At 35.8% G+C, this 19,011-nt stretch overlaps 1 protein-coding gene across 1 annotated transcript; it reads left to right on the top strand.

Moving 5' to 3' along the window:
- The first annotated feature begins 493 nt into the window (after positions 1-493).
- On the top strand, positions 494-16,493 carry LOC149250392 (nuclear transcription factor Y subunit A-10-like). The gene is made up of 6 exons (XM_089459045.1): positions 494-682; positions 5,072-5,526; positions 12,588-12,706; positions 12,836-12,907; positions 14,885-15,052; positions 15,359-16,493. Exons 2-6 carry the CDS (start codon positions 5,178-5,180, stop codon positions 15,803-15,805), a joined length of 1,155 nt encoding a protein of 384 aa, XP_089315171.1. The 5' UTR covers positions 494-682; positions 5,072-5,177; the 3' UTR covers positions 15,806-16,493.
- The last annotated feature ends 2,518 nt before the right edge of the window (positions 16,494-19,011 follow it).

The raw sequence follows: 19,011 nt of genomic DNA on the forward strand, positions 1-19,011 counted from the left end.
ATTATGGATGATGTAAGGTTCCAATTATAGTTAAGTGTGATGAATAAGGAGGTTAGCTCCTCGATATGTCCCCTTCATCCTGGGCAAACTATGTAGCTACCCCCTAAGACATTGACACGACAAGAACCAACTACAAGTCAAAATCGTAACCAAACCATGGTTAGGGTTGGCAACCAGGCGTTTGACTGCGGTACTGGGGAAGGTGCCACGTCATGGTCTGGTATAGGGCTGGCAGTGCCAAGTTCATCGCCTCTAATTAACAAACAGACAAAACACCTGTGACCACGCCGAATCGATGGCTTTGTTGTACGACGTAGAATTTTGGGGTTAAAGTAGAATGGAAGTTAACCGCCAAATTTCCCGCAGCATTTTAACAGTCTGAGAGTAGGAACCCTAAACCTCCCCTCAACTAAGTCCGACTTTCTAGGAAAATAGACTCTCTTTAGAATACGCGCAATTGAAAATAAATAAAGAATTGGAGATGACCATCACATCGGAAAAAAGAAGAATTAAAGATAAAATATAATCTGGGAGTGAGAGGAGTAGAGAGTGTGGGGACAGCCTGTATTTGTACTAGCTAGGCGGCGAATTGCACAAAACAGAACATACAGACACCGAGTGGAGAAGCAGCAGAAGCAGAAGCCCATGGTCGCGGATCGGCTCTTAACGTGACTCTGTTCAGGTAGATTTAGGGTTTATAGATAGAGAACCCAACCCTGTGTATATGCTCATTCTCGTGGTGGATACGTTTATGATTGGTTTGTATTTGTTTTTGATTTGTATTCTGGCTGAGAAAACTGTCCCTGTGTATACATACTCTTTATTCGTATGGCTATTTTTGCTTTAACTTCTGTTGTGGATAAATTATCCGCTAAGGTTTCGGTGCAGACGAAAATAGAAGAAATGGAGTTGCAAACCCTTGAGCTCAGTGCACGGGCTACTTGAAGAGGGGTAAGAAGAGCAGCATAAAGGAATGCCGTAGGTTTTGTAACCACTATGGACCGTTTTTAGGGGGGAATTTACAGAGGTGGATTTCTTGGTTTTGATTTTGAACGATTTCGTTCGGATTTTAGTGTTTGGGGTTTTGATTTCAACTGGCGGTGACCTGTTTTCGTCCGAGTCAGGGGTTGATTCCGGTTTGGCATTTTCTTGGAAGGCGATGTAGTTCGAGTGCCCTTATGGAGCCCGGGGACGTGACGGAGAGTTATACATTGTGCATTTCAGCTTGTATATGATTCTGTGGTTATTTCTGTCGGTGTTGAATGTTTTGGTTAAGAGTTGCAGGTAATTTGAGAGTCCTGGTCCTGGCCAAAAATGGTTTTGGGTATTGAAATGTTCCCCCTATATCTGATGCAATGTTATGAGCGATGGACGTGCTTGGCTTGTTTTCTTGGGGTTTTTGAGATTTCTGCCGTATTTTTTTTTCTACCATTTTTTCTTCTGGGTTTTCGCTTTATTGGGTATTCCATGACGCTCTGCCATAGCGGAATATATAGTCTAGTTGCATTCTTTGACATTAGGATTATCAGGAGTCTGTTTTCTGGTTTTGCAATCCTCCCTTCTACCTCTCTTTCTAGAATGTGCTTTAAAATTATAGAATCATTACAATCGCGCCGAATATCCGGTAACACAAAGTGGCTCATTTTCAGAGGTCAGATGTCCCTGAAAAGGGAGAACCATTGTTCTTAGCGTTTTGGTTTGGCTAACCTGCTCTGTCAGGTACTTTTCCGTTGAAATCACCCAGGTCTTGCACCTGGTCTCGGTCACTTATTCATGCTTCCAGGTGAATTGAACCTTGCTGGATGGTCTGACACGCCTCTGTCTTTGCTCAGTACCATGATTCCAGTGGCAGAAAGCCGCTTCTACGGTTCGGCCTTTAAGTTTGGAAGTTAGTTCGGTGACATTTTCTGAATTGATTCTTTAAATATGTATTTTGTACGACCAGCTGGCAAAAGTACTTTATCTAGCTGTAATGCCATTACTATTTTCAATGTAATACATAGCGCGTGGTCGTTTTATGGAGACAATTCCCACTTGCAAGTAAAGCACCGAGCAGCAGGGCATTAATGGTGGTATATGCCCATAGATTGAACGGTGTATATGCGTGCATATTCCGCCATTAATGCTCTACTCCATTGCTCTTCTTGTTTGCCCTCCCCAATGAGCTCTGTGTATGGCAGCGTGCTGATTTGCTCTCCCTTTTATAATGCTGTTTTCAGATGGTAAAGTATAAAGTACTTTCAACCTAGTACACTGAACCTTGCATTGTAAAGTCTGCTGCATGTACGGTCTTCAGTTGTAAAGTGTTATCTACTTTGGTTGCTTCAACGTTGCTGGATCCAGTCCTTGATCACAGCTTACTCAGGCAAGGTTCATTTCAGGTGTATGCATATTGAAACCGAATCCTGAACTATCTGGGATTGACAACCAGATGGACACTTGAAGTTGTTTTGTGAAATTGAGAAATGCATCCAAATGTTAAATGCAGCTTAAGATTCATTTCGTCACCAGAGAGGGAAAACGCACCCGGGAACTTGATTACTAACCAAAAAAACATGATAAAGAAAAGCGAGAAGTGGGCTTTTACTTGCTTGTCCTTCTATGGTGCTGCCTAACTCTAGATACGCCCCCATTATCTTTTCCCCGTTAAAGGTTTTAGTTTTTGTGTGGTACTGGTATCTGCCATTCCGTGATATTTTGAAATTCGAGGGTAGATCCTTGTATTTGCAACAGTGGCCAATTTATGATATTGCTCATCTGCGTCTGTTTCTGGTCATGCTTCTGATCATCTGCGTCTGGTTCTGGTAATGCTTCAGCTTCTTATGATCGTCTTGTGAGCAATTTAGACAACTTTGGTTCGAATGGAGTAGAGGCTGGAGTTTATGATTGACAATAATTTACATATTGTCTCATTATTGACAGAATGATAACAATATGCATTTACTATTATGGAATCATCAAAATTATGTATCAGTATTTGTTAAATCGTTCAAAACCCAAATGGTCAAATCTGTTGTGCTATAGTACTAAAGCTTTAATATAGGCCGTTTACAAAAAAAGGAATGGGTAAGGTTTTTTTTTTCTTGTTTATTCAATATTCTATATTTTTTAATTTAATTTATTTATTGTATGAATATAAGCCTTATGGAATTTGAGGTGTAAAGCAAAAAACATCTGCTGTGCTTGCTTTTCTTGACTGTTTCAAGACATAGTGATGCCTTATCTAAGCTATAATAGGACTTTCACTTGAATGTTAAGTTGGCAAGTGAGGGGAGGGGGGTTCTTGGCGATGCTATTGTAAAAATAGGCTGTATAATGGAAATTAAGGTGAAAATTTGATAATTCGTATGATTGTATTTAATATCTGTTTGAGGTGGTTGATTTTCTTCATATAAAGCATAACGATATTTGCAGTTCAAAGTCCATCTGGGAGTGAGGGATACTGGAGGTTGTTATTAGGAATAGAAGAACATACCAGAAAATCGAGGTGGGAGTTTCTTAGTTTCTAATTGGGTATTGTAGTTGCTGGAACTGGGAACATCTGGAGATGTAGTCTTTACTGGTGCCATATATTTGAATTATTTTTGGCAGAAACATTCAAATCTACAAAGTGTGAAGAAAATCTTTCAAACTAGCTGTGTAACCATTTGTGTGCACTATGATATGGACAAAAATGCTGGAACAGTCCAAAATATTCCATCTCAATTCTGATAGGTGAAAATCAAATTTGGCCTTGAATCAGTCCAAAGTTTTTTCTTACTGGTGATGAACAGCTTTAAATAGCTCATAACTCTCTTAAGTTTTCATTTTGTCTGCACAGCAACGTTGATAGTATAGTTCTATGTTTTTAAAGAATGTTTAGGATTTATTTGTTGTCTTGACAGCATAAGGGTTGTGATCTCTAGATTCCCCACATTGTATTATTATTGTATTAGAACTTTTGAAAAGGATTTTACAGAAAAGTGCAAAAAGTTCTAAACTGATGGACCATAACAGCTCTAGAACAGTTTGAGAAATTTGTCTTGGCTATGGTTAGCAAAAGTTGGCCTCGAAAGAATTCACAGATGCCCCATAATTCTCCAAGTTTTCACCTGGCTACATACTATTACAGTATCAGGTCCACATTGCTAAGGAGTGTTTACGATTATTTATTGTCTCATTAAAAAATAGAATAGTAAGGTATCTGTCTTTATAAAGAAAAATATTATCTGGGACCCTGATTTACAAGCAGTGAACTTTCATTCTTTGTCCATCATAACCTTCTTCTGGTGTACATGCTAAGCTTGTTTGATGCTAGTTCAATAACAGTCCTTAATTTGGGTTTGCTTTTCCATGTTGCTCTGTTATATTTCTTATTACATTACAATACATCATGTAATGTATCGTTAATACCTTTGGACGTATGCAAGTTTTGATATTCTGAGCTGTACAATTATGGTGGAGACCATAGTGTGCAATTGATTTCCATTACAGTACTTTTTAATGATGAACTAGTGTTCACTAGAAGGTTCCTTTGTGCTGCTTTAACTGCCAGTCGCAGAGATATCAGGAATATCCCACTCAACATGTCAATACTCACAGGGTTTAGAAGGTTAGCTTGCGAAAGGGGTGGCTTTTTGCATGAGCATCTTGCTTCTTGAGAAATAAGGCTCAACAGTCTTCAATCATTCTATTGCATGAAATAAATCATTTCAGATGATAGTTAACAGTAATGGAGACATTCCTCAATAATAAAGTTGCAATTGTCAAGGTGCTGAATTACCCACCCCTGACTGATTTTTGTTTTTCCAGGCCGTCTATCAGCAGATTTATTGATAGAAAACTTAAATTTTTTTTCCCTTTCCTACTAGTAATATATGTATTGTTTTTGCTAGTCATGCTAGATTTTCTTATTTAGTTTGAGTTCACAACATTCTCGTGTTTCAAGACTTGAGCTACATAGCTGCATGCTAGTGTATCTTACAACTGAACAAAATGCAGTTCTCTATAATGTGTGTTTCAATATATTATTATGTTGTTTGCACTAAAGAAGTGTTTTTTTTAACAGCTAACGATTTTCTCATTTTATCAGTTTCAGGTTTTTGAATTATTTCTGTGACACAAGGACAGTGTGGGTTAGTGGATGTTAGTGTAGAACTGATTGTAAGGTGTCTGCACTGAAAAAAAGTGCCTGTAGTATGACCGTTCGGGAATTTTTGCAAAGAGAAGAAGGTTCTAAACTCATCATGCAAGGCGTTGACTTTAAAGAGCATAGACAATCTGAGGGGCAGCCCAATATATCATCTGCTGTTCCTGCGATGCCATGGTGGAATGGGTTTGGGTCTCAGCTTCCCCAGTCTGCATGGTGTGCTCCTGTGAAGCCATTATTCGTAGATCACCCAAACAGAGTTCCGGGTGCTGTAAAACAAGTGGCAAGTCAATCACAGCAGCTGGAACAACCATCAACTCAAGTTGCTGTTCAGTCACAGTCTGAAGGTGAAGCTATGTTGGCGGGAACAAGAAGAATGCCCATGTCAAACCAGTTAGGTACAAATTTCATTTTCACTATTGGATTGCTATGACTGAGTTTGTTAAGCTAATGTGTTTGTACAAGGTGATTATATTTGTTCCAGTCTGTCCATGTCCAATTTTACATTTTCCATGTGTAAAATGGTTGGTTGATCTGTAATTCTGTGTTTTTATTTATAGCATTTTGTATGGTTCGGATATTCTGGCCTTTTAAGTTGGATAGTGTAAAATCCACTTGCCATGGAGAGACTAGGTAGAAGTTTTGACCCTACTTTAAACAAAGGTTACTTGTGTATTTGCTTACGATTGATCTCTTTTCAGTGTTCACATGCATTGAACCTAAGATTTCTGCCTCTAAATCTACTGAATGCTAATAAACAGATACATGCCATTTATCTTGATTGGAATTTGAGACTAAATTTCTTGTGATGCACGATCCAGATTTTTGTCATACTTATACCATGTTGATATACGAAGCTAACTATAGGGACTTAGTAGTTTCTATAAGCTACGATACTTGAAATTGCTGTGTCAACATGATAGGAGAGCTTCACCATCATTTAGTAGCAGTCCATGAAAGATTTTCCTCATACCAACAAGCTTATTGTATGGTAGTAGCCTACTTCTATGCTTTGCTTTCTTGGTCTTTGAAATTTTACAACTTGTCCCATTAGTTATGGGACAAGTAATAACAACATTTGACAACAGAAATGAAGGAATGCTTGTCTTTATAGAAGGAATCCATGTTTACAAAACCCAATAAATTAGTCTTTGCTTCTCCCCTTTAGAACCTTTGCTAATATTTCCCTCTTTTGATCGAATTTCTTTTTATTGCATCAATAGTAGGGAGGCACATCCACAACCTAGTATGATAGAGATGATGCCACATTTGTCACATGGATAATGCCTATATGTCATCTTTAAAAGGAATATAATACATAATAGTAATATATTTACTCATGTTAGCTACATATTGATACAAATGGAAATTAAATATCTCTATCTATCAATGTTGTTGAAATTGCATCAGGGTAAAATCAACAAGGGTTCGAAAAATGAAAAATATTTTAAAAAAATGAGAAAAATTCAATAAAAATCAACAAACATTGGCAAAATTAAAAAGTACAAAACTAATCAATTTTTTCTTCAATTTCTTTAGCATCTAAAGCATGCACAACATTAAATAAATGCATTACCACACAAATTTGAAAAGTAAATTAATATATAAGATTATAAGATTTCTAGTGCTACATCGCAAATCAATAGTGGATTATGTCCTAAATGCCGAGAGTAGCGAGTTAGCCTCAAAATATCAACAAAAAGTATAATAAATGTATCTCATCATCATGATTCATCTACAATGAAATTAGATAGATAAATACTAATTAGTGATTTCCTCTGCCCCTGATATGAGAAAAGGTAACGACATTTTGTCTAGAGGAAGAAGGCCTTGGGGTTGGCATTGGACTCTGATGTCCTCTAGAAGAAGAGATTGGAGGTAGACTTTGACATCCTCTATTAGTGACCATGCTATGTGGTGTCACCTACTCCTTTTGCTGCTTCTCCACCTATTCTACCTCTCTTTGTGGTGATTTCTACCTCCTCCTGTGCCTCCACCAACCAATTAGGGGTTGATTCCATGTTAGGCCTTTTAGCCTCAACCCTCCATGCAACAATGGTGTCAATCCTATCGAATGTGATATCCTTCATGTTTGGTGTTTTCTGAAGTTGCATTAGAATTGGAAATGTAGTAGACGTAGACCATGCCTTTAAGGTGTTTGGAATCTAATTTGTATGAGGGTCATAAATTATAAACTAATAATCATAAACTTATAAATTATAAGTTATAATGAATTCAAAATTTTAATTAGATTTTTTAAACCTATTGTGCTTCTTGGTGTGTATTTTTTTCAAATATGCTCTAGTTGTGCTTGCATCTAGAGTGGCTACATGCTTGACTGAGTGCTTAAATGACAAGCTTTTGGAGATTTGTGTACTCTGGCACCATAACTTATCCACCAAGCATCTACAACAAATAAGAGAAACATAAGAAAAAACATTGAAATTTGAAAGTTGAAGCAAGTATGAAGAGAATGAAATTTTAAACAAATTGAAGCTTACTTCACATTTTGGTCTTCTTATGTTGGAGAGCCATGTCAAAGCTAAGGGTGCCACTTGCAGTCCTACATATCTCCAGATTTTAAGAGATCTATGCATGCTCTTGTAGAGATGGCACTATCTTCTGAACACAAATGAAGATTTTTTTTTGTTTGTTTGTGGAAAAACCTGTGAACAGTTTATGAAATCAACGTTTTGGACTAGTTTAGTGAGTCCATCATCAGGGCAACGTGATTTGTATTTTGAGAAGAGAGAGCGTGAAATTAAGGAGCTATTATTAATAGTTAATTGAAAAAATATTTGATGTCTTCTTTTATTGTCGGCTTTTCTAGCTTTGGAAATTCTCATCTTCTCAAAATTTAGAGCATTGTTCATTATGTCCCTTCCGTGGTGGGACTTAATGAAGAATGCATCCATCGCCTTAGCATGAAATCTGAAACTGGAGGAGTAAGAAAATGTGGGGTTGAGGTACATCTTTGCAACATGAATGGGATGATGAGTGTTTTGTTCCATTATTCATCAACCAATCTCCATATCAACTGTTGTTTCTCAAACCCCTCATCCGCCTTATCCTCATAATAAGTAGATGGCTTCTTTGGCTTTATCAATGGCCTCATACAAGGTTGTTCATTGTGGGCTTGTCTTTGTCAATCCACCAAGTAACCTCTATGAAAGGTTTGGTGATGACACACACTTCCTCCACTCCTGCCCAAAAGCTCTCTTGATATGAAACTAGCTTGCATATGACCTCTCCCTCCAGTTTGCAGCGAAACGATAAAGCACACCACTCTTTTGAAAGAAACTTTCTCTTCACATCCTACATTGAAATCGGGAGAGATTTGAAGAGATAGGAAGCTAGTGGCAAATTATATAGTGGCAGGGCACGCCAATTGCTTGTTATGGATGAATATTCCAATCAATCTAAGTACATATGCATGATTATATATAAACTTTGTTATGTTGTTGGATGATGCAAAAATATCCCTGACATAAGTAATTTTCCCTGACATCAAATCAACACACAATATCCTTGACATAAGGAATGTTCCCTCTAACATCAAATCAATACATTGTGTGGCACATGGTGTCCAAAACAAGTTAGGATACCTCTCCATAGGCAAAATGCCAACAACATAATTTGCAATGTTGTCCATTGTAGCTTGGATAACATTCTGTAGACCTACCTCTTGAATGATCACATCAAACAACTCACATAATAATTGTGCATTTTTAATGTGTAGATACATCAACAAATTTCATAAACATTTTCCCTTTGGGAGATTTAACCAAGAAATTAGCAAGGGTTCTGCTCTTTTGATCAGTCCAACCATCCAACATATCAGTGCATCCAATGAGTTCCTATGATGCCTTAAGCTCTTGAAAATTAGCAATGTAATCAACTTTTTCATTTTGAAGAATAGGCCCTCTCAGCTCATCACATGAAGGGGCTTTGTACCTCAGGCAAAAGATAACAATTACATTAACCATGGGCTAGTAGAATGGATTGTTCTTGGCAATGTTGAAAGGAATGTCGCTTTGTAGAAAACACCTACCTACTAGCTTGTCAACTTCTTCCTTCTCCTATTTTTTGATGTGTTGAATTGATAGAAGGTTGTTTCGTAGGTCTGGTTTTAGAAACAAATATCAGAAAATATCGGCAAACAAAAAAAATCAATTTTTTCTTCAGATTTTTAAACATAGCCGATATTTCAAAATACGGTGATATTTAGCCGATATTTTCAAAATATTGCGATATTTTGAAAATATCGGGATATTTACTTGGTGATATATCATTTTGCTGAAAATATTGCGATATTTTCAAATATCGTTGATATATCATCGATATTATCAACATTGCTCCAAACCATGCTCATTGTTTGTAAAATGTTGGGCTCAATTGTAGTTTTTGCAATTTTATTAGGGGTATAAAAACACTGATTTTTTTGGCTAAACATTGACATCAGGATGTATGATATGACCCTTTATCATATTTAAAACCTAAGTTCCCAAAAAACAGAAACGGATATGGATCCACCAGATTTTTGAAAAGCCAGGATTTGGATATGGTGAGGAAACACCATGTACAAAAAATACAATTTTTTTAAACATATTTGAAGTTACAGATCAAAATTATTCATGAATCACAATATTAAAATTGAAATCACGATGCATCATGCGTTATACAAAGAGGATAATTTTAAATACAAAGTTGTCTCATCAATTATCATTGTATTCATATGATGATGTCACGTTTGTCTAACTACATGGCCAAAAATGGGTCTACATGCTCTTCATTTGAATATTTCAACTCTACATCATGATTAATCTGTCTTCTTCCTTGAAATTTGCCATGAATCAAAAAATTCCAGTCTAGTTACAATTGTAAATGAATCTTGTACCTTATTTGAGAACATGCTATGGTTTATGTATAATATTGTCCCAAGAGGGATCTTCATCTAGAGTTGGATGGGATTGATCTAATTAAACTATTAATGGCACAACCATCCTTCGTATGCTATATATTATTATCTATGTAGTGGCTCAAATCTTTCCTGTTAGCATTAACAAAAATTGAAAATTAAAATTTTAGTGTATCAGAGTTTTCCTGCTAGCATTTTCAGCTGCTACGTAGCCTATAGGTAATGAATAACAGAGTATTTATTCGTATAATTTAAACAACTATGCTTGTAGGCTTTCAAATTGATATGCTCCTTAGAATTCAAACAACTATGCATTGTAGCCATTTTAATTTCTTTACAAAAAATAATTAAGAACCAAATAATGCTAGCTCTAATTTCAAAGTTTAACATTTCATATCTTTGTGGGTGATTGTGTTGGTTTTTTTGTAAAATTTTCCACCTCTGCATTTCAAATTTTTTTTGATTGCTTAGTTGATTTTTGTTTTGCAGCTTGTGTAATTTGCCTTCTCTTTTGTGCAGGCTATAGTTTTGATCTAGCCCTGTAATAAACTCTATTTTGTTTGCCTTTTGCACTTGCCTTGTTCCTCTGTCATTCTCAAGATGCGTGGTTTGTGCATAATTATGCCTATATATGTTTTATTTAGTTTTTTCGTACATTGTTTTCGGACCCCTTCTCTAGGGCATTATTACAGGGTTGACTGTTCATTCGTACATGTTTGCCATCTATGCTATTCTACAACTTGTTTGTCGTTCTTGTGACCATTTGTGGCATGTGACTGAATGTGCTGTTGACTTAGTTGTGCTTACACTCATGTCTTAACTGTTGGGTGCGAGGCCAGTTTTCAGGATCTTGTTTCACTGCACAACAAACCAAACAATTGCATTTATGTTGCTTAGGCACATTCCCTAGACATATTTGGCTTATATTGTGTTCTTTTTGTGCCTTTCCAATCAATTTTGTTCTCTGTAGTTAATATTCATTTTATCTCTCGAATAATAATAAAAAGATTCACTTGTATTTTTGAAAAAAAGTGTGGTGCAGAGAATTCTAAGTTGCTGTTGTTCTTTGTAATCTCCTAGTATCTCATTGGAGTGCTTGTGCTAAGTAATTCCTTAGATATGATTCCTCCTTGTTGGTATGCTACCAGAGAGAGTTGATCTTGTTTCTCTGAGTTAAACTAAATCCATCTCAAAAGTCATTATGAGATGACTTTATCCCAAATCGTACTTTCAAAATAAGTACACTCTAGTTTAAGCTTTTTGAATATTATGCTCATCTTTCATTATAAATATTATCATTTCTACTACAATGTTTTAATTGTATATGTAATTACCAGATTGGCACAAATTAGTGATGGTATAAAGAGGTAACAAAATTATCTAAATATTCCTCCTCCTTAGTGTATAAGCTACAAAGTAAGTGTCATCATATACATATAGTCGGCCTGTCTTTTTTATTTTTTGACTAGCTTTCTCTTTCCCTGACATGGCAAGCATGACCTCTTCCAATATGGAAATATTACAATCAATGTAGTTGGCTTACAAACTTATATTGGAATCCTATACCATTGTGATTAGGAGTTATCTATTTTGCCAAAGTCATTCAATACTTGCACTTGGCCTTGCTTTAAATCACAAGCAGAAGCAGTGCGAGAGGGGCACATGAAACTTGAAACCCAGTGGGGGCAATATGAGTCATGATTTCATTATCTTAGCAGGTCCCCGTTGATAGGATTTTTTATTGGTAACATATCATTTTTATGAATGGTAAACTCGAAAATAAGCTTGACCAACCCTCACGTTGTTAAGTTAAGAGTAGTGTTTGTTGGTACCTTGCCAATGCTATACAGTTATTTGCTTAAAATCTACATAAAAATTGTTGAATATAGTCAAAATTCATATTTGACAAACCCCATGCAGGGGAGGATTTGAGACACATGACTTGATTATAGAACACATAATTCCTTTTGCTTGAGAAATTTAAGCATGTCTAGTATGTTAGAGGTAGGGACCTTCAAAGATGAGGAGAAATTGTACAGTGGACTAAGCAAATGCTTAGTATGTATGCTTGTATGATTAGCAAGATATGATGAAGAGACCAGAAAATTTCTTTCCTAGACTAATGTGCTCACCACTTATGGTAGACAGTTTGCTTAAACAATCTCTATGTACCAGACTAAGCTGTCCATCACTTAGGGTATGCAGTTAAGCCAAGGGGGTCATCGCTTAGGGTAGACAGTTTTGGTGAATATCGCCTTGAAGAGAAAAATTAAAATATAAAAACTTATGTTAGTGACCTGAAATGTAGTTTTGTTAAGGAGAGGGTGGTGGTATCACTTTGCTTATAAAAAACATTGAATAATTCTCATCTTGGAGTTGTTTATGATGGAAATACATAGAGAGACTATTCCATGATGTTGCTTTCCTTGGGTTTGATGATTAGCCTTGAAATTTGTAGTTCTGTTTTTCTTAATGTTTAAATTCCCCACTGTTGTTAGTAAATGGTTTGATGTATAGTTTGCTTGTGATTTGATTCCACAGGTTACAGTGGAGCTAATGGTGAAAAACAACGCCAACATCAGCCTACAAAATCTATAATTGGTTCAGCCCCAACTGAATACCTAGTGCCACATGCACAGTTGGACTTCAATCATTCTATTGTATGTATTGTGGATGTTGTTTGGATATTGTGAAAGAAATGAAATTCAAATTTAGATGCTTTCCAATGTTGATTTTACCATTATATTGATTAATGCCCTACATAAGGCTGCTGATTACTTCCATTGCAGGCTTGTGCTGCATATCCATATGCTGATCCATATTTTGGAGGTATTTTGGCTGCTTATCCAGCTCAAGCTATGGTAATTATTCTTGATACACAATCCTTATTCAACATTTTGGTATTAATTTCTCATGTTTGGTCACTATATTTAGCTGTATCTTTTCATTTTAGTTTCATGCTCTAATGCCACTGATTTCCATATTGACATGATTCATTAGTAGAGTTAAGTGTCCAAGGTTACAAGAAAGTTCCAATAATTTCTTCATTTAATTAGTTTGGTCCTTAGTAAGATCTTATGTGGTTGTAAACTTTTTGAATATAATTTCATTTTTTCAATAAATTATTGTCTAAATCCTAACACGATTTTAACTAGTATGACTGTTTTGATTGAATTCAACATATGACATTTATTTATATATGTCATACTATTATCTTCTAATTTTTTTAAACTTGCTATTTTTACATCGATATTATTTATGTGGTAGCTTTACATGAATGAGCTCATTAATTTTGTTGGTTAGATGTATAGTTATATATGTTTGCAAAACAGTATGTGCCAGTGGCGTGTTGATACTAATTGAAATTATAATATTAGCTTTTTAGAATTGTTCTAAACTCCTTTAAATATAGCTACGTGCAAATGGCAGATATATTTTCTACTTGGCTTACTCATGTTCTTAGGCCCTATAATGATTATGGATAGACATTATTCAACTGTACATTTAATTTTGCAGGAGTTTCCTTTTCTACCATGGGTTTCCATCTTCTATATAAATACCTTGTGAGATTTTCCATTTTGCTAATAACATTGCAGAGTTCTCTTGTCCATTGGGCTTTGACATTTTACATAAATACATTTTGGGTTCCCTACACCAATGGTAGGATTTGTAGTGTGTTCTATGTTTGCTCTTGTCCATTGGGCTTTGACATTTTACATAAATACCTTTTGGGTTCCCTACACCAATGGTAGGATTTGTAGTGTGTTCTATGTTTGTGGACTTTCATCAATCCATATGAAGGATGTTCTCTTCATTACAATGGTCTTTTTCCTTTTGCCTAACTACCTTGTGATTTTGTCTCTATTTAATAGTAGTTGTAAACTCCTTGCTCTGTTGCAAACATTGCCTACCCTATAATTACGTAACAAGGTTCACCTTCCCATCAACACACTACCAATAATTCGTCTTTTGCCTCCATTGTTTCCTCTAAATTGGTTGCCTTGCTTAATTAGTTGCCATTTGATTGCCTTGTGCTGGCCTTAGAACTTTCATTACATCTCTAATGGGAAGAAAACTAACCTGTTAGAGCCTTCTTTCTAAAGTCCAGAAAAGTTTCAAAATGCTGGTTTAAATGATTTTAATGGAGAGGATTTGTTAAACTTACCTTTCATTGTATGTTGGATTTTCATCTGAAATGTATAAACCTCTTGAAGTTTTTTTGTTGCAAACGGAATAGTGAAAACTTCCAAAATAATGATTTAAATGATTTTGTGGAGAGGATCTATTAAACTTAAATTAAACGTACCTTTCATTGCATGCTATTGGATTTTCGTCTGAAATGTATAGCCTCCTGAAATTGTCTTCTTGCAAAGGGAGTAGAGAAAATTTTCAAATTAATGATTTAAATTATTTATTAAATTTAAATTAAACCTACCTTTCGTTGTATGCTATTGTATTTTCATCTGAAATGTATAGCCTTCTGAAATTGTCTTCTTGCAAAGGGAGGAGAGACTGCAAATCTGTTTTTGCATCATCATTGATTTTGGAATGATTAAAACTAAAGTTCAAGTGCAATAGACTCTATCCACCATGAATTACCACATAAATCTAGGCATTTAGGAGAAGATAAATTTATATAATGGAAAATGTTAAGAGTGTTAGTGCTCTCATGGGTATCAGGATCTAACTGGTACTAGATATAGCTCCACTCTTTTTGGATCATTTTGAGTGCTAATGTCAACTAAGAAGTTGTAGCAAGTGGGAAGAGATGCTTTCCTGTTTGGATCTTGATAAATGTAATGCTTTATTTATGCCTAATATCAATGAGTTGTTTTCAGATTCATCCCAACATGCTTGGGGTGCAACAGGCTCGCATGCCCTTGCCATTGGATATGACAGAAGAAGAACCAGTATATGTTAATGCTAAACAATATCATGGGATTCTCAGGCGCAGACAACTGCGAGCGAAGGCAGAGTCTGAGAATAAACTGATTAAGACCAGGAAGGTACTGACATCTATGTTTTGATTGCTATTTATTTATTTGCCTTGTTTTGTTCAAAGCAGTGCATGTAATAGGAATACAATTTCTGGAATATGTACCTAATTAATTATAGAGTCTGAACCAACATGAAAGCAGCTATAACATCGTTTCGTTGCCGCGAACATAGTATTTATTCTTTTACTCTTAATCTTTTATAGTAATTTAGTGAATTCCATTGGTGGTTGGTTATATATGGACACGACTATTTTATTTTCAATTTTTCAATCGTGTTTTGTAATTGTCTTACTTGTGTTATTTGTTGCTTTATAGCCATATCTACATGAATCTCGACATCTTCATGCGATGAAGAGAGCGAGAGGGTGTGGTGGTCGCTTTCTGAACACCAAAAAGTTAGAGGACTCAAAAGCAAATGTGGATAATGGAAAGACACCAGAAGGACATACTGCGCAAGCTGGGAGTTCTTCAGGTTCTGAAGTTCTGCAATCTGAAAATGGAAATGGAAATTCTACCCAGGAGGTACATGGTGCTTGTGGGATGTCAGGCTCAGAAGTTACTAGCATTGCACAGTCATCTGAAAATGGTACAACTTATCAATATTCTCATACTAATGGAACATATCTTAACCACTATCAACATCCACAGTTCCATATATCAGCTTTTCACCCACTCTCAAGTGGAGGCGAGGAAGGCAGCAGTGCAAAAGGTGGGAGCATAATATCTGGTGGATCACAACAACGAGTTGTTGTGATCCAGTGAAGTGTGAAATAAGATGTTAGTGGTGAGAATCTCACGTGCTTGGTTCTCCGTGTCACATTGACTATAAAGATAGGTCTCAAGGAGTGCGAAGATCATAAAATGAAACAGATTTTATAAAGTCTTTGCAATTTTATGGTTCAGAGGCCATTATCAGTAAAACAGGCAACCCGTGATGGTTTGTTTTTGAATGGGTTGCAGTTTGCACAAACACGGAGCTGCCTTGCATTTGAGATTTTCTTCTCGTGGAAGCAGCCAGATGGGAGAGTCTGTTAGTTTGTGGCATGTTCTGATGTCGCAGATTAACTTTTCAATTAGGTTTGGCCAAGAAATTGACCTAACCTAACCGATCTGGTATTTCCTATGGCAATTCATCCTTGGCTTAGTTTTAAATCAGGTCATGATAATGTTTGAAGTTGTTTCGTAAGTAAATGGCATTTGACATGTTTTGATAGATTGGAAGGTTTGTATGAAAGCCTAACGAGTGTTGTAGACATTTAACACTCTAATGGTAGGACCAATCGACCTTTCAATAACCTATAGCGTGCTGCCGAAAACTCGAGACTATTTTATGTACTTCATCTTTATTGTGTGCATGTTCAAACTTGGAAACATTGTGGACAGTTTTAGTGTGAAGTTGTATGTTCATGTCTAATCAGCAACCTAATTATGTGAATGGTCGTTTGTTCTATTTGTATCGTTTAGAATTGTCATATAATGATGATGGCGTTATGATTCAACTACTTTTTCTAGCTTTATGAGCTTAAATGCTATGTTTTCATGTTTTTTTTTCTTCTAAACCATCATGTGTTTTGTGTTTCTATTACAACGCTAAATTCAGTTAAGTTTTTCTTATTCCCGTCTTTCCGGAAAGAGTGAAGCTATGCTAATTGGCAACCATTTAAAATCAATGGCATACAGTTTTTCTCCGATGAAATGTATAGGTTTCTCCTTTTGTTTTGTTCATCATATTACTTCACATTGTCCTAGTGTCCTTTTAAAAGTTGTTCTGTTGCAATAAATCGGGTCTAAATGCGTGAAATAGATGCAATTTTCAGTCTTGTAAACTTTGCTTGTTGGTTCTATGTAAAATGATGATACTTCCGTGTACGTGTGTCTTTAAGTCAAATGCCTATGATTCATACGGATGATTATGGTTATAGTCTGGTTATATCAATAGTAGAATGTCATTTAAGACATTTCTCTTTTCTCTGGAAGGACAGTTTTCGTTTTTTGATGTATTCGTTTGTAATGTTTGTGCACGACTTTAATACAGCACTGTTAGAGTTAGAGTAGTGTTTGGCAGGTCTTACAAACGAAAATGAGTCGGGCACTCCATCCTTGCAATATGGGGGGTTTTGCACACCTGATGTGTAATGAGTTACTGTATGTAAGATGTCCTTCACATCAGTTTTTTGAACATGGTGGACCAAAATTGACTTTATCGTGAAATTCTGATCAATTCAGTAGCTAAATTCCACTCAGTAATCAATGGCTATTCTTCTCCGGGTCTGCGTCTCTCTATGACGGTGATCATTGACATTGTCTTTTGGTTTATAGAAGGAAAATTTTCTGAAGTTGCCCTTGTGGTTTAGTCTGTGTCACATGACCAACTGGGGGATGGACATGGATACGAGTCTCTGTCGTACACGAGATCCCTGGAATGCGATACGGGATATATATATAGTGAAAAACAAAACCAACAACAACTAGAGATGAGATCAAAATTTTAAAAGCAATTATAAACTAATTACGTTAAAGACATAAAAATTAAAGTTGGAAAATTAGAGACAAACATTTATAAACTAATTTCGTTAAAAACATAAAATTAAAGTATTTAATAACAAAAAAACATTTATAAACTATTTTTCATTAAAAACATAAAATTAAAGTATTTAATAACAAAAAAACATCTATAAACTAATTTCATTATGTATTTCATTAAAAACATAATGAGAAATTATATTGTGTGGTTTTTTCATTAAGTCATTCACATTGGAAATTATATTGTGTAGTTGTAGAGTCATTTCACATTGGAAATTATATTGTGTAGTTTTCTCAAGAAGTCATTTCACATTGGAAATTATATTGTGTAGTTTTTTCATAGAGTCATTTCACATTGGAAATTATATTGTGTAGTTTTCTCATCATTTCACCTTGTATTCCAAGGTATTGATACTGAAAATTTCAGTGACAAATGCAAGAATGGGTAGATATTGAATACAAATGAAAGCTAGGTAGATGTTTGACATGAGAAATTATATTGTGTAGTTTTCTCATTAAGTCGTGGAGTTCTCTCATCAAGTCATTTCACCTTGTATTCCAAGGGTATTGATACGGAAAATTTGAGTGACAAATGCAAAATAGGGTAGATATTGGATACATTCCCAAATGAAAGGTAGATGTTGGATATGATGGATATGTGTTATTTGCAACATTGTAAAGTATATTGAGGACAGGTTGACTACTCACAGTTATAGACGTATGTGGAGGTATGTGCAGGGGGCCATTGCCCATATGGATTATTCAAGTTCCATGGATTTTTTGCTGGTTATTATTTTAATTCTGTTTTGGTTTTTTTAATCAAGAGAATTGGTAAACTTGTTACTTGTTATTGAGAGACTTGGATCGAGTCAATAAGACTGCCACTATATTTCTTGAGCCTAATGTAACCACATATAGGCCACCCAAGATAGATGAATAGAGCTAGACTGTCACTGAGACTTGGGATCGAGTCAGTAGGACTGACACTATATTTCTAGCCTAATGTAACCATCTATAGGCCACCCAAGATAGATGAATAGAGCTACACTGCCACTATACTTGAACCTGATGCAACCACCCATAAAAAGCTACACAAGATTGATGAATAGAGCCACACAAGATAGATGAATAGGGTTTGGAAGCTGGGGAGGCCTTTTGATGTGGGACATCTACTGATTGCCCTAGAGCCACACAAGATAGATGAATAGGGTTTGGAAGCTGGGGAGGCCACTAAATTGGTTGGCAAACGCCTTTTGATGTGGGACATCTACTGATTGCCCTTGCTTGATGGGTCACGTTTTGGCTTCCTTTGTAACTGAAACCCCAATGCATGCTAAATAGTGTCTGCACATGCCTTGGGATGTTGTGTTCAACAATGTGGGATGCACATATGTAAGACTTGCGGATGTGTTGTGTTTCATAGATTGCATCTTGTTTTATGTAAA

Source organism: Pinus tabuliformis, chromosome 7, assembly GCF_031772625.1.
Source record: "Pinus tabuliformis cultivar Carrire ecotype Pingquan chromosome 7, CPIR1, whole genome shotgun sequence".
Classification (NCBI taxonomy): domain Eukaryota; kingdom Viridiplantae; phylum Streptophyta; class Pinopsida; order Pinales; family Pinaceae; genus Pinus; species Pinus tabuliformis.